Below are 14991 nucleotides of genomic sequence, written 5' to 3' on the forward strand. Positions count from 1 at the left end.
GCCCAGATTATACGAGATCGCGGCGCCATAGAGTACAGTTCACGGGCTGCGCGGATGTGCAGAGGAGGGTAGACATTACCTATGTACATGCCTGCCGACTGTCCCACGGTCAATGGACCCGTTGCGTCACGGGCAGCCCCTAATTAATTACATCGGTTTTGTTCCCCGCAGGCTTCGCGCGGTCCGCGAGGGTGAGAAGGGGTGGCGCAGGGTATTAGTTCTAGCGGTTTGGTAGCCAGTCGGCAAATCCGGCGTAGCTGCGAGGACTTTACTTTCCGAGAGAACTCGCGCGGGACTCGCAAGGGGTGGAGGTCGAGACGACGCGACGGGAGATAGAATCGGCACCTGTACGTATATACGAGGTGATACTTTGCCCTCTGATACCATTGTTATTTCAGCCAACCCTCTCGATTCCTCTCTCTCTCTCTCTCTCTCTCTCTCTCTGTCTCGAAAGGTGCTGGAAGCCGCTGCAGAGATTCTCTTATGTTTTATCGCGCGTATTTTCCAATCGATTTGCGGGACTATGCCCAAAGAATTTTCCTCCCCCGCGGATGATCCTCGCGTATACGATAAGGTATACGTATACGGGTATGTCTTATTGTTTGCCTGCTTGTCCGGATGCGACTTGCATCTAGATTTCTGCGATCGATTGGGAAAACTCGGGGTTCGTAAGCTTTTTCGAATCTGAAAATCCCTCACGCTTCCAGATTGAAAATAGAATTTTTTCAGTAACATTTCAAAAAATATGCCACTAATTAATAAGAATTTCTTTACACGCTAATACTAATACCTTCAATATTATCTAGTGACTATCTTACTGTCTGACTACCAATTTACAAACAACCTGCGATTTTTTGTAAGAAAAAAGTTATAGAAGGTATTGGTATTAAATAACATACATAGAATGTGGTGCGACGGAACAAAATTTTAAGTGCAATTTTTGTTTTTCTACTTAGATGAATAGTAATTTGTATAAGAACGAATTTATTTCTTCGTCCGACTCAAAATTATCAAAACAGTCTTATTTTCAAAATCCCTAGACTTTTCCCTGCGGTGAGAAATTCCCTCAGTTTTCCCGATTTTCCCTACGCGTACGAACCCTGAAACTATTCCGGAGACTAGGCGGGAATCTTTGCTCTTAAAATTCGCCACGAACTTTTCTCCGTATATTCTTTTTTTGTACAACTATTTCGTCGGTTGCAAATTGAAATGAATTGTATAATCCTGTAAACCGATATCGAAATAGTTTGTTGTACATGCTGTGGGTGACAAGCGTATAATCCTCTGATAAAAGTACTAGGGTGAAAAATAATGAACACTGTAAAGTAAATGAAATAGCATATAAATGAATAATCCTTGGTAAAATATACCGTAATGAAACGATAACTTTTTCCTTGTTAAAACGTTTTTTTTTTTTTTTTTCTGGTTGACTCGGGCGAAACATTCTTCCTCTTTTTATCAACAGAAATTTTTTTTGCTGGTCCAAGTCAAATATTATCACAATCTAACTTTGTTGAACAGATAAAATTACGTAACCCCTTCAAGGATAAATACCTGCCTTATACATACACCGTTTCACAAAATCAAAGAATGTAGATTGGTATATGTATACGTGCACCCGGTTAAATTAAAAGACATTGCCAGATCCGTGCATGAGGACTTCATTGATTTCGTATAAATTAGCTTCGTTCGCTGAATTAACAACGTTAACCGTACTTCGATCAATTAAATTTCAAATACAGATAACGAGAAAAAATATGATATCTGGATTGATTTAGAATGAAATATTAAATTTCTTTACAGACGAGATATTTTTTACATCCTGTAGAGAGTATAATTGGACCGCCGAGTAAGGCATAAAATATTTTGTCGAGTCGAATAAAATTTTCTTCCAAGCCCGGCAGACAAAGTGGATGAGGAGAAACAGGAAAAAAGAAAGATCTCCTCTGCAATTTATTATTATTCACAATCGATGCACCCTGCACAGGATTCTGACTGACGTTGTACAGACGCTTACGTATCTACATGTATATTATATACGTTATATGTATTATATACCGGCATAGCTGTCAGATATTCGAAGATGCTGAATAGGCTGAAGAAGAGATGAGGAATGAAAGATGGAAAGTAAGGAGAGTATAAGGTACTGCGACGGTATTCGTGGAGAAAACCCTGTACGCAGCTGAATCTCGAACCGTATACCAGAGAAGAACGAGGCCAACTTATTGTCTCTGAACGTTCTCCCGACGATGAGAGAAAATGAAAATAACAAATATGTACACCGAGAGCCGACTTTGCCCCAACAATCTTCTATTTCCATAAGATGAAATACCGATTCCTACAATATCTGTTGATTTTGCCAAACACGGCAATCAAATATGGCAAGGTAAATGTTTTTTTGATATCAAGAAATGTCATTTGATTCAACAAAAATGCGATCAGAAGGATAATTTGGGTTGGTTTTTTTTTTTGTGCGCGTGTGTCTGTGTATAGATTTATAAATTAACATACAATTTGGAGAACTATAGTTGCGAAGCTACGATTTTTTTTCCTCATCCTTTTTTCATCATATCTTATACTATCAAAAATCTAACCGTTTTCAATGATTTGAAATGAGGCTTGCACGAAACCTTTGTAAAATCGAAATCATCTGTGAGAAAATGGGAACTAAAATAATAAGCAAGAGCGAGTTCAGAGTGAAAAGGAGAAGGGTATAGGTATCCGAGCATCAGACAGGAAGATGGAAATAGTTTGTGGATCCCACGTAATTTAGCAATTGCTTAATCCCCAAGAACTTTGGCCAAAGTAAACATAGTTAAGTTGAGGGTTCCGCCTGCCTTCCACTCTCGCTCTCTTTCTTTACCCCTCCCTTACTCCTTCCCTCGGTCTCCCTCTCTCTCTCGCCGCCTGCCTGGCGTTGTGCACACAGATCACGGGTGCTTTTCCTTCCCTTCTGGATGAAGTCCGGGAAAAGAAAGAGCCGGTTGCACCTGCAGACCGAGAGTAGTTTCTCTCTACGTTTGCTCACAACATGCCGAGCGCAAAACTACACTTTTGTAATTGCGATGCCCCGACTTAAACTTTTCAAAGGCTATCTGGGTTGTTATATCGCGAAACTCGAGGCTACCCGTACATTTTGACATGCTTTCATTATCTTCAGTTTCACAGAAGGAATTCGCGATTCCCTCTCGCTACTTTACAACGTTTGAGTATGTAAACTGTCCTCAAGTTGAAAATTGACAAATGAAGATATATGTATTGTACATCGTGTGTGTAGATTTTGTCATATTGCCGAAATTTTTAAACCATGTAACGACGTTTGATTTTGAACGAAATCGACAAAGATATTTTCTAAGAACTAACCCAAAATATTACCTTCTGAAAAATATACGGAATAACGCACAGTTCTCTGAGTTTAGCTTTCATTTAACATATTACGGAATAATGTGTGAACGTAATTCATAATTTTTCTTGACAACAATTTTCTGATCTGTTGAATAACATCTAAAGAAGCGATAAAAATCATTAATATCACAATCCAATAATTGTTATCAAAAAAGAAAAAATCTAAGGTACGATATATCGTAGAGAACCAAAAGAGCTACACAGGTTACAGTTCGAAGATTCGACTAAGGGATGAAAGAATTTTGGAGAAGTGAGTTTTCAACGCGTCGACGTCGAGGGTTTCAGGCGTCGTCGCGAATTGAGGAACGGCTGTATCAAAGTTGGCGCGATCACGACCCCGTGCACAAGTAGGCATAAACTATGCACGAAATCGCGCCCCATATTCTGTCTGAAGTTGGAGGAGAGCGCCGCAAAGCCCAAACGAATTCTTCGAGGTCTGAAAACCGAGCCTGGGGGATGCCGACGTTTTCGTTAGGAGGCTTATCGCGAATGCCAGGAAAAGTTTCACACCGCACGTCAAGGCAAAACTGTCCATACGGATACCTGTATATGTATATATATATACATGGTAACGTTGTATAAAGTACACCATATATCAAGAAACGAAAAGGATGGGGAATCGATCCGACACCTGATATACCTACACGTGAAAATGATATTTTTCCCCCCTTTCCCAAGAGAAAAGTGCGAGATATTCTTTAAATTATCAGCGACGTTATTTTCTTTTTTTTTTTCGTCGACGTTCGTGAGAGTTTACAAAAACACTGTACAATTTTCTCTGAGAAATGAACACGTAACTAACATGGAAGGTTATACGTCAAATTTCGTAACAAACAATTCAACAACGCCAATCCCCCCGCAATTGCCGCAGATGCAAGGGTAAAATGGGGTTAGGCGCCAGGGAAAAATGGCTTGCATAAGCCTTAGAAATTTTATACGCGAAGTTGTGTACTGTTAGGAGTTAACGGCTAACAGTTGCACAAGCTGTAAGCACAGTCTGCCGCGCGTCGAAGCAATAAATTTATCGATAGCAGCTAATTTTTTCAGGACAATATTCCGGATTTCATATATTGAGAAATAATTACATCGAATTATGCAGATCGCGTACGTTCGTAGAAAAAATCCTGCTGCTCGAAGATAACAATGCTAATGAAAATTCCCCCTGTTTTTACGATAAAATATTCTTTTCCGAGAAGTTCGAACCCCTGAGAAGCGAACGTCAATCAATTTGGAATGTTGCGAGGCCCGAGGGATCCTGATCGAGAAATGACCAATCGCTGATTACCATAACGTTGGAATAAGTATATCTGAAAAATCGGAGAGTAGGCGTTTCCAGAAAATATTACGTAAATGATAAAAATGAACCTAATTACTCGCGAACCCTTCAAGCGATATAACAGAGCGACATAAACAATCCTCACCCTGTACTTTGCCCTGAAATTTCATTACTTGCCCCAACGGAGGTAGAAACTCTGTAGCATATTCAAGGTATTTTGAATAAAGTAGTAAAGCTTTTGGGGCGGCCTATAATCGAAGAAACTTCCGTCCTTTTCTCACGGCTTGGGTGAGCTGGTACGGTCCTTTTATTTTAACAACGAGTAAGGGCCTGTGTGTGAACCCCCCTGCGATTCCCTTTTCCTTTCCATTTCTTTTTTTTACTCTCTCTCTCTCTCTCTCTCTCTCCGTCTCGTTTCTTGGCAGAGCGTGGCAGGCCGCAGGGAGGCAGCGAAGGTGTCTTCCTATCGTAAATAAGCGGCTACCCTTCCCCACGTATCGACTGCGGAGGGTCGGTTTTAACGCGAGCCAAATATTGCCGGGCACGAAGTTCGCGACATAAGCAGCACCGCAATTCCCAACTCAGACAACCTCGGCTTCCCTCACCGAATTTCTCCTCGCGCACACACACGCGCACACACGGCGACGCTACACACATTTTCCAGCATGCTCGCCTACGTAGGTATGGCATCGGCAGGGTCGGTATCCTGCAGGAAGCTCCCGCAAGGAGCCGAGAGGAGAGAGCCAAAGAGGAAACGCCACGACGCGGTTGCTTCTGCCTCGTCTGCAGCAAGGGGAATACCCTCAACGTCAGCAAATATGTTTTATGGAAGGCGTCGCGGCGCCTATAAGCCATAAGTATATGCCTCCAATTTCAGGCTTCCGGGCCATTATACCGGCGTGAAAATCGCCTCGCATGAATAATTTAATAACCGTTATGTTGTACATAAGCAAATAAATATAAATATATATTGTATATATGCATTATATGTATAGAGCAATAATTTATTATTATACGCTATATTATCACTATATAATACATCGACCCGCGAAGTTTATCGTTGAGCAATATTATTTATTGTGTAATACGCCTCAAGTATTTCTGAGAAATATCAGCAATTATTACACGCGCACGATTGAGAATATAATAAACTATAGGCAATAAATGACTGCTGAAGTAAGACTGATTTTTCTTTTATTCTTGAAAATTTGAATTCAAATTGTGATAGTAGCTTGTATGTAAACATCTGCGCGAAATTTACCAAAATCCTTGGCAGTCCTCTTTTGACTCCTGATACACCCTGTAAAAGAACGTCGGTAGATACTTGACGATATCGAATCGAGTGGCAGATTTTCCGAAGTACTCATATATGCACATATGTATAATATCGATGGATCCCTTTCCTTTTGGGAAAGGTTTGATATTTTTTGCGCCGCGGAGCTATTTGCGAATCGGTCGTGTTTTTTTTTTTTTTTCTTTATTTTTTTCTCCACCTTTTTTCCTCCTCTTCGGCTATCTCGGCAAAGCTCTAGACTCGAGTCTCGTATTCGAAATGCCTACGAAGACGAGAGAAGTCGTCGTTGGCAGGGCTCAGCAATAAATCGACCCAAAGTTCGCCAGCAGTGATAATTTTTGTCGGAGTGCGTCAGTGGCAGACCCTCGCCTCAGCTCTCGTACCTATCATTCCTTTTCTGTCAAATTTGTCACCGCCAGAAGAGCAGACAAGGAGAGAGCCAAATAGCCAAAGAGTGAAAGAGCCAAAGTGCTCGAGAGAGACAGAGAGAGAGAGAGGCTGCTGATGCCGCAATGAGATCGCCGGAAGGAAAGAGAGAAGAGGGCGAAGAAAAAGAATAACGTTACATGGATAGAACGGGGACTCGAGTACCGTATACGTATGTAATACATACCCACCTGGGCGGATCGAGTCGAATAGTACAAACTTTCTTTTACACATATTTTTTCTCGAGAATTCAATGATTTACATCGACAGAAATATCGGTCCGCGTAATAAACTTCTATACCTGGAAATTTATTCCCTTCAATCGTCTGATCAGTGATGCAAAAAAGAAAAATTACAAATTATACAAAGAATCGACATTACATAGAACGGGCGGGGGAAGCAATATACGTGAAGAATTGAAAGACGAAAGTTTAATGGTTGTAAGTTATTGAAATGATTTCTCCCCCCCCCCCCCCCCCGCCCCCCGCCCGCCGCCACCCCCTCGCCGTTCCCCTTCGGGGCATCCCGCATCTTCCTCCAACTCGGGTACGGAGGTCAGGGAAGTAATTAAGAAAGTTAGCTGTACAGCTTTCGCTCATTTTCATAATCACCACGATAATGGTATAAATTAACAGTTAGCGTAAATCAGGGATGTTTTTAAGTGGTTCGCCCGACACCGCTGACTCCTATATAATATTCCCCGCAATAGCCACGCGTGCCTCTAATTCACGATCCCGAAAAGTGGGCTTTTTAATTAAAAAAATTTCACACCTATACGGGAATAATAGAGAGAATCGGAAAGCGGCAAGAAAGGAACTTTGAACTTGAACTTACTGCAGTGATTTACGTTTCATCCGCGCGACTTGATTTTTGAGAGGCGAAGCACGCGGCGCGCCGCCATCGAATGTGCCTATTTACTCCTGAGGCAGTCTGGGCGAGCGACGTCGTGTTCATGAATCTACAACCGCGACATGTAAGACGAGGATTTCCGTCGTCCTCTTTGATTAGGAATACGCAGCCGAGCTCCTTCGTCTCCGGCTCAGACGGCATTCCACGGTAGTCTTAGACTTGCGAATTCGAAGCCGCCTAACGAATAACAAGATTAATTAGGACCCTCGCAAATGAGGACGAGGTCTTCGCTCCGCAAACACAACCGACGTTGCTGTGAGGTGGGTTACATGCGGGGGCAGTTATACGTATACCTGGAGGTGTACGAGGCGCCTTATTCTCTTTGCTAGTTTGTTACACCGCGACGTATTTCGGTGGAAATCTGCGGATGTAAGCGGAACATTCCCGCTCACCTCAATCAACCCCTAATTCTGATACCAACGCCTACTTTTCGCTATCTTTTTTTTTTTTTTTACAAAATCATGTTATCGTTTATGATAAATCGATCTGCACGAATGTTTCGAACATGAAATCTTGTCGTACTTTTTGAATGCTTGTTTCATATCTACAATTATTTCCAGCTTCCGATGTTACAATTCACGTACATACCTATAGAGAACTGAATAATCGATTACAACCAACTACGGCAATCGTTATATATACATTTTTTTATATAAATATCAAATTATTGTACATTCCTGTGAATGGAAAATTGGTGAAAATATTTGATATATTGGTGAGAGTTAAACTCGTATAATCTCGAAGTTTAGGACTTCCGAAATCGAATTACATTGTGAGTGTTTTTCTGTCAAAATGTGATCATCATTTTGATTCAGCTACAAAACATCGCTTCGGTTATTGACGACAGATGCATGGATCGACACAAAAATAGAGAGATATACAGGTATAAAGAGCGATGGAAAAGGGGGGACCCGATGCACGAGGAGAAGATGAAAGGGTAGAAAAGAAGTACGTATGTATACGCGGTATACGGGAAAAAGTGTTATTCCAGCCGCGATCTCGAGGGTAGTCCCTCTAAAATATTTTCGTGATAGGGGAAGGGATAATATATGTGCCGATATATCCTGATTGGAATCTTCGTACTGATTCACCTACAGCGAAGCTCCCCCCCCCCCCGCAGTTTCGGTGACGCGTAGGTGTACCACCCAGCTAACGGAGCCCCGCCTTTCCCTCTTTTCCGTCCACCCCCTTCGGCCCCTCGCGCAAAACTGGGAGCATGTAATATATACCGGCGTATTCGCAATCCGAGATAACCCGCAAGGCTATAACCTATCCCATTCCCAAGCGTGAACGATAATTCTACGAAAATACCTGCGCCGCACCCCGTCGCCGGTTTAGGGGTATATGGGCGAATCGGTAAGCGAGCACTTTGCGCATCTTCGTATGGGTATAAGGGTTACACACACGCCTGGATGAAAGGTGACGAGAACCGCGAGAGTGCACCATACGTGATTCGAATTTTGTGTTGAGCAGAAAAAAAAAAAACATCACTTGAACCCTCGTTGAAATCGCCATTAATTAACCCTTCGGGTCACAGATTAATGTTCTCGGTCAAGATTTACAGATCCCCTAGGATTGTCAGGATTACTGATAAAAAATTTGAAATCAATTTTCGAAAATTTGAGATGGCTAATCCAATAAGGAGGACAAAAGTTTAAAAAATTAATTAAATTAACATATTTAGAACCGAATTGATATTTCGATACGTCATATAGTAAGATATCATAAATAAAATTCTAAACGGCAGTGTTCATTGAAAGAAAAAAAAAAGTCAAATGTAAAATAATCCACATAAAGCCCAGTAATCGTATCAAAAGATCTTACGAACTTACAGGTATCGGTAGACTTATATATATATATATATGTATGTATGTATGTATATCGGGACGATTCATTCAGTCAGATCAATCTATCCGAATCCATGAGCAAAGATAAAGACGCACCTAAACTCGAGTTTGGTCTCTTTTCGGTTTCGCCCTACGTATTTATACCGTATATAAGGTATACCTACGGTGGAATTGGGCTGAATGGTAATGCGAGCCGCGATGGAAACGGCGAAAGGGATTTGAACGAAGAAAATCGAGGTTAAGAGGAGAGAAACGGCCGCGTGGGAAGTTGAGCAGAGCGACTCGAATAGGAATCCAAAACAGGAATAAAACAGGTATAGGGCGGGAGGGTTTAAAGCGGCGTAAAAAATGGCTGCTCTGGATTAAGAGGATTTGGCGGAGCCGTTATCAGGCAGAACGACGACCGGCCCTCCAGCTCCTCTTCGCGGCGTAGGTATACCTCACCTACCTCTACGTTCGTGTAGTTGTTCGCCGTCGTTCGTTTCGCTAGCGGCTGCTGCAACCCTCGCAGGCATAAATCATTGACGGCGGGGGGTTGAAGGGGGAAGAAGCGGGACGAGGGGCGGGGGGGCAAATGAGAGTAAGAGCCGAAGCGCAGAGGAAGAGGGAGGGTTTGGAGGAAAGGGGGGGACCAGTGCTATACCAGCAAATGTATTTACGCCTATTGATGCATGACCCTAAATATATGGGCGTATGTATCACCCTTTGCGACAGGTCAGAAATAAAGTGAACCGCGAAGAAAAAATACCGCCCGCGCATTTCGCTTCGACTCCAAATCGTTTGACGCAGCAATTATTATTATTGTTATTTTTTTTTTTTGTTTTGTTTTTTTTTTAACATAAAAAGCGAAAATTGTTACATCGCCAACCCAATTTTTATCTGCAATCACTTGTCTCTCTGTATAATATACACTCCTTTGTACAGACTAATGATCTACGCTCGGAAGATAATGATTACTCGAACTCCTAAAGTCTTACGCTGCAATTCCGAAAAGGGGATTGGGAACGAGAATTTTAAGGCTTACGAGAGCATCACGCTCGTCTCTAATCTGTTGAATATTTTTGTACCTTATGTCTTTGAAACCTTTGATAATGGAGTAAGCCTTGGAAATCGAGAATCAGAGTGGTAACGCCAAAATAAAATTTCGGCGAGAAAAAGATTTTTGATGTAAAAGTAATGATTAATTAATTGGATTCGTAAAAAATTGTGGCCTCGTGCATGTAACATCTTTTTGTTCGAAATCGTTGCATACGAATATATGTACGGGGTACATTCGTGTAACTGAATAATTTCCATGGTTTTGGTACGTGGAAAGTGGACAGAGTCGTCGTACTAGGAAAAGGTGAGGGTAGTTGATGAGAGTAAAAAATAAGCTCTAATCTCCGAGGGCGCGGAAAACTTTTTAATTAACCAAACTAAGCACGTTACGTACCTCGGCGAGTGTTGCCAGCTCTTTTTGTGGCCGTCACACGCCCCCACTTCACCATAACGATGCTAGCTAAGTGCAAATTTTCATTTCAGCTACCTCCGGGGTAAAGAAGAAGGTAAAAAATGTTCCAAAATGAAGAAAACAACCGAATGAAAGAGACTTATGCTCACCTAGCCACTGTAGCGTTGCAGGACGGATAAAGATTATATGACATATACAAACAATAAAATATACACGTGGAACTCACAAATCAATATCAAATTTTTTACGGAGAAATTCTTTCAATGAATTTACAAACAATTCGTTATACGTTCGAGCTTTAAAATCAAAATGTTCTGATAAACTTGTTCTTCATTAAAATTTCAATTTGTAAAACTATAATTCGTAAGAACATTCGGAAGAGCGAATTGGGATTTGAATTTTTATAAAAATTATGGGATCACGATAAATTATGCTTTCCCCTCACGAAATCTTTGTTAAATGCTTCAAAAGAGTTTATACAATGAAAAAACAAAAATTATTTCATAGTATTGACTTCAAGCCTTGAAATATTATGTGATCAACATATTTCGCTTCTTGTATTCTCGATATTTTCCCTCTATATAAATTCCGTACTATTTCGGGGTGCAGGCAGTATGCAACTTAAATAAAACTTATTGACAGATTTATATTATAGAAGAGAGCTCTAACGATAGAACACAATACGCTCAATTGCGGGAAAACTTGATTTTCGTGAATGCCTAATAACGAAGGTCCGCTGGCTGAATTTTTTGATAATTCAATAGTTACAGAACACCCAACGCGTATGTTTTTCGGGGTCCTGCGATCATTACAAGAAAATTCCACTCACCTGGAGGCTTGGATGACAGCCGAGCTCCAGCAACGTTCGTACGACACCCGCATGGCCCTTATTTACCGCTATATGAAGTGCAGTTTGACGCCGTTTATTGCGAGCATTAAGATCCGCTCCTGCTCCGGCCAGCAATGCCATTACGCCAGGCTCATCGCCAAAAGCTGCGTGATGAACTGCCCTGTCTCCATCTTTATCCTAAAATGACGATACATTGAATATGTGTATGCCGTTAAGATGGTGAAACTGACGATGGATCGAGATGAAATCAGTTATTGTGTTATCTAGAAAATATTCAATTTCTACAACCATTTGAATGGTTCACATTAAGTTTAATATCAGTAATACCTCAATTTCTACGTCTGCTTTGTAACGTAGAAGAATTTTGATGACTTCTAGGTGACCATTTTGGCTAGCAGCTTGAAGTGCAGTGTGACCAGCAAAGACCCCATTCACGTCTGCTTCAGGTCGCTTCAAACTTTCTTCACATTTGGCAGCATCCCCATTAGCAGCGGTTTTTACCAATTCTTCATTAACGTCACCAGAGACATGAGATTCAAACAATTTTTTAAGAAGTGCGGATAAACGTTCTAGAAATAACAAGGACATGAATCAAATATATATAGAAGACCTATTATAAAGTAATTGCATTATTCTATGAATTGGATGTGACTCTAGACGCATAAACCATTTTTCTTTTTTTTTTCTATCAATGTGGAAACTAACCTCCGCTGGTATTTCCAGGTACGCAACCATCACTGCTGGCTACTTTCGTAACTGCTTGAGGGTTGTACGTCCAAGAAGTACTGCATACATCAACTTTAAGGTCTCCATCGTGATATATTTGCTGTACCCGTCCAACTTTTCCAAGTGTCTGCAAAAATATGGGAATGACTTTGTTAGCCAAAACAGACAATGATCGCAAGTACAGTAGATACCATAGATGAGAGTAAAATTCTCTGCAATTATTTTATAATTAGAATAGTACATGAGTTGAATAGTAAATGTAAAGTTTGGGTTCTCCAATTTTGTACATTGATCAAGGAAGCAACTCATTTGAATAACTGAGCATTATTTCAAGTATTATGTCGAAAAATTGCAAAGATGGATACAATATAATTCGAATCATCAATAACTTGTAGAATGCAGTAAAACTTTTAACGTATCATAATAACTTGAAAGTCTTACCGGAACCATAGCTTCGGCCCATTCGCCATGTCCACTTTGGAGGAGTTTGATTTTTTCCAAATCATTAGAAATCTGCACTAAATCTCCGACTGCAAAGGTCTGATTATCAGTACTTGAGCTAGTAGCAGACGCAGAAATCTGTACTTTGGTTAAAACTGCAGGATTGAATGTCCATCGATTTCCACTTGGGTATGATACGACTATGTCGTGATCTTCATCTATTCCCACAACAGTTCCAGTCGTCCCTAAACATTCAAACATTCCATCTGTCCAACCGCCATGACCATGCTGCAGAGATTGCACTATTTCCAACTCCAAGTCAACGTTCACCTGAACAATGAGAGAATAGAGAAAAACTTGTATTGAAATACATCAATGCATTAAACAAAGTCAAAGTATATATTCACTTATATTGATTTCGGTCAATTTTAAAACACAATGGACTATAATATTACTTTTCTTATTCGACAGTCCTCTGTGTACGAATGTCAAAATTGGATAATACCGAAAAATTGATTAATGGATATTATTCAGTGTATCACAATTAATTTGTTACGCTAATTCAAAAGTTATTTCTGACAATAATAATCAAAAATAAATAAGTAAGATCTAAAAATAAATCCACATTGACATAGTTTTAAAATTGTTATGTACTAATTTCGATATTGTTTGTTAGAAACACAATTGAATAAATTACTTGATCTCCAATTTGAAGACCATGTGGACCTGTGCGACCGGGAGCCTGTTCACCCAAAAGCGGTAGATGATCCCTGTACACAGTTTGTCCTTTCGCATCATTCACCACTTTCAGATCAGCCTAAAATCATAAAAGATTGGGTGATTCAGTAGAGTTTTGAAGTTAATTGCTTCCTACATCAGTATGGAATTTTATACTGATTTTCGTATAACATAAAACGATTCGAAAAATTAGCATTATTCGGTGTAAGTGTGAACCAACCATTCCCTCAAATCCAACACGGTAAAGATTTTTAGCTCCATTATCCCAAACAACATAGGCAGCTGATCTAGGACTAGCGGCAGACCAATCTTGCATCTCAGCAACTTTGCCTCTACGACCATTACCACCATCCTGATCCTCCCATTGCCAGTCAACACCTCTTACAACTCTGGCACCAGGGAAAATTCCACGGATTGCAATCTACGATGGTCAAACAATGATAACACGTTGGGATTATTAGTCATAGCTACTTTGAACACACTGAAAGTGTGCTACCAAGTTACAATCTCTTACGAGCGAGCAAGAAATATTTACTTAAATTTAGTTTGCAATCGTTTCATTCTACACCTAAACAAACTATCTGTCAGCTATTAAATTACCTTTTTACTCTTCCGTCTTGGCTCCAACAAGACTCTCTCACTGCCTGGGGTAGCAATTCGATAAAACCTGTGTCTCAGGTGATGTTTGTCTCCGTGATAACAAATGGAGCATAAATCGTAGTTACCGCACTCTGCACATTTCCATCTGATGCCAAAAATAGGCTGTTGGCGACAGGTGTCACACATAGTGCCATCATGCTTGACGCCTGTTGGAGCTGAATCTAGTATACGCAGATCAAATGCTCCTGAGCATCGATAATTTGCTGCAGTTCCGTTATCCCAAACGACAACAACTTCCTCCGGGGATTCAAAATTACGAACAGTTCCAACGTGGCCTTCGCCGCCATCCTAAAGGTGAGAAAAAAAATGCTCAGAACTTTAATACGAGATATTCAAATCTACAATGATTGACACACACACACGTCGTAATTCAGAACTAATTGACGTTATATCGGTTGTTAAAACAGTATGCATGAATACAAAACGGATAAAAATATGCGGAATCCCATAAAATTATAGTAAAGAAATATCAAAAATTCATGAGGAAGATATAATTGTAAAATACAGGACGACGTTGTGGGTTAACCTAACCTGTTTCCCCCATTTCCATTCCGGACCACGAATGACTCTGGCACCAACTCCTTCCATCATAAATCGCGTTGTGCGAGTCCCGGTACTCGCACCAGCCTCCATTTTTCATTGACAAATTGATTAACGATAGTTTTCTAAATGCAATAGTTATTTTTCACGAATCTTCAAGGGATTGTACCGCCATCTTGGACTAATGTCAAAACAACGACACAACGACACCAATTCAACGGAACAACTTCAGGGAATCAAGAACCTAACGCCATAGAAAAAACTAGACGTTCAGTGACCGCAGCGTGCTCGCGGCTGAAAGTCGAAACTGCATCTTATTACTTCACCACTTCTCCCGCTAGTTACACAACTAGCGAAGATTAAACCTTTTTAAACGCATTGACTCCGTACGTTGACTGAAGCTATCTTTAGTCAACATTTTATGTGATA

General features: G+C 40.6%; 1 protein-coding gene across 3 annotated transcripts in view; it reads right to left on the reverse strand.

The window, feature by feature from the left end:
- LOC107217020 (E3 ubiquitin-protein ligase MIB1) overlaps positions 1-14767 on the reverse strand; it is a 249637-nt gene extending 234870 nt beyond the window's left edge. For all 3 annotated transcript variants that reach the window (XM_046732501.1, XM_046732500.1, XM_015654374.2), the window contains exons 1-8: positions 14554-14767; positions 13963-14310; positions 13583-13783; positions 13322-13441; positions 12625-12954; positions 12163-12310; positions 11785-12026; positions 11437-11634 (exon numbers count right to left, since the gene is read on the reverse strand). In XM_046732501.1, coding sequence (XP_046588457.1) covers positions 11437-11634; positions 11785-12026; positions 12163-12310; positions 12625-12954; positions 13322-13441; positions 13583-13783; positions 13963-14310; positions 14554-14655 — 1689 coding nt within the window. In that variant the 5' untranslated portion in view covers positions 14656-14767. The remainder of the gene's footprint in view (positions 1-11436; positions 11635-11784; positions 12027-12162; positions 12311-12624; positions 12955-13321; positions 13442-13582; positions 13784-13962; positions 14311-14553) is intronic.
- Between the last annotated feature and the right edge of the window lie 224 nt (positions 14768-14991).

Source organism: Neodiprion lecontei, chromosome 2 (genome assembly GCF_021901455.1).
Source record: "Neodiprion lecontei isolate iyNeoLeco1 chromosome 2, iyNeoLeco1.1, whole genome shotgun sequence".
Lineage (NCBI taxonomy): Eukaryota > Metazoa > Arthropoda > Insecta > Hymenoptera > Diprionidae > Neodiprion > Neodiprion lecontei.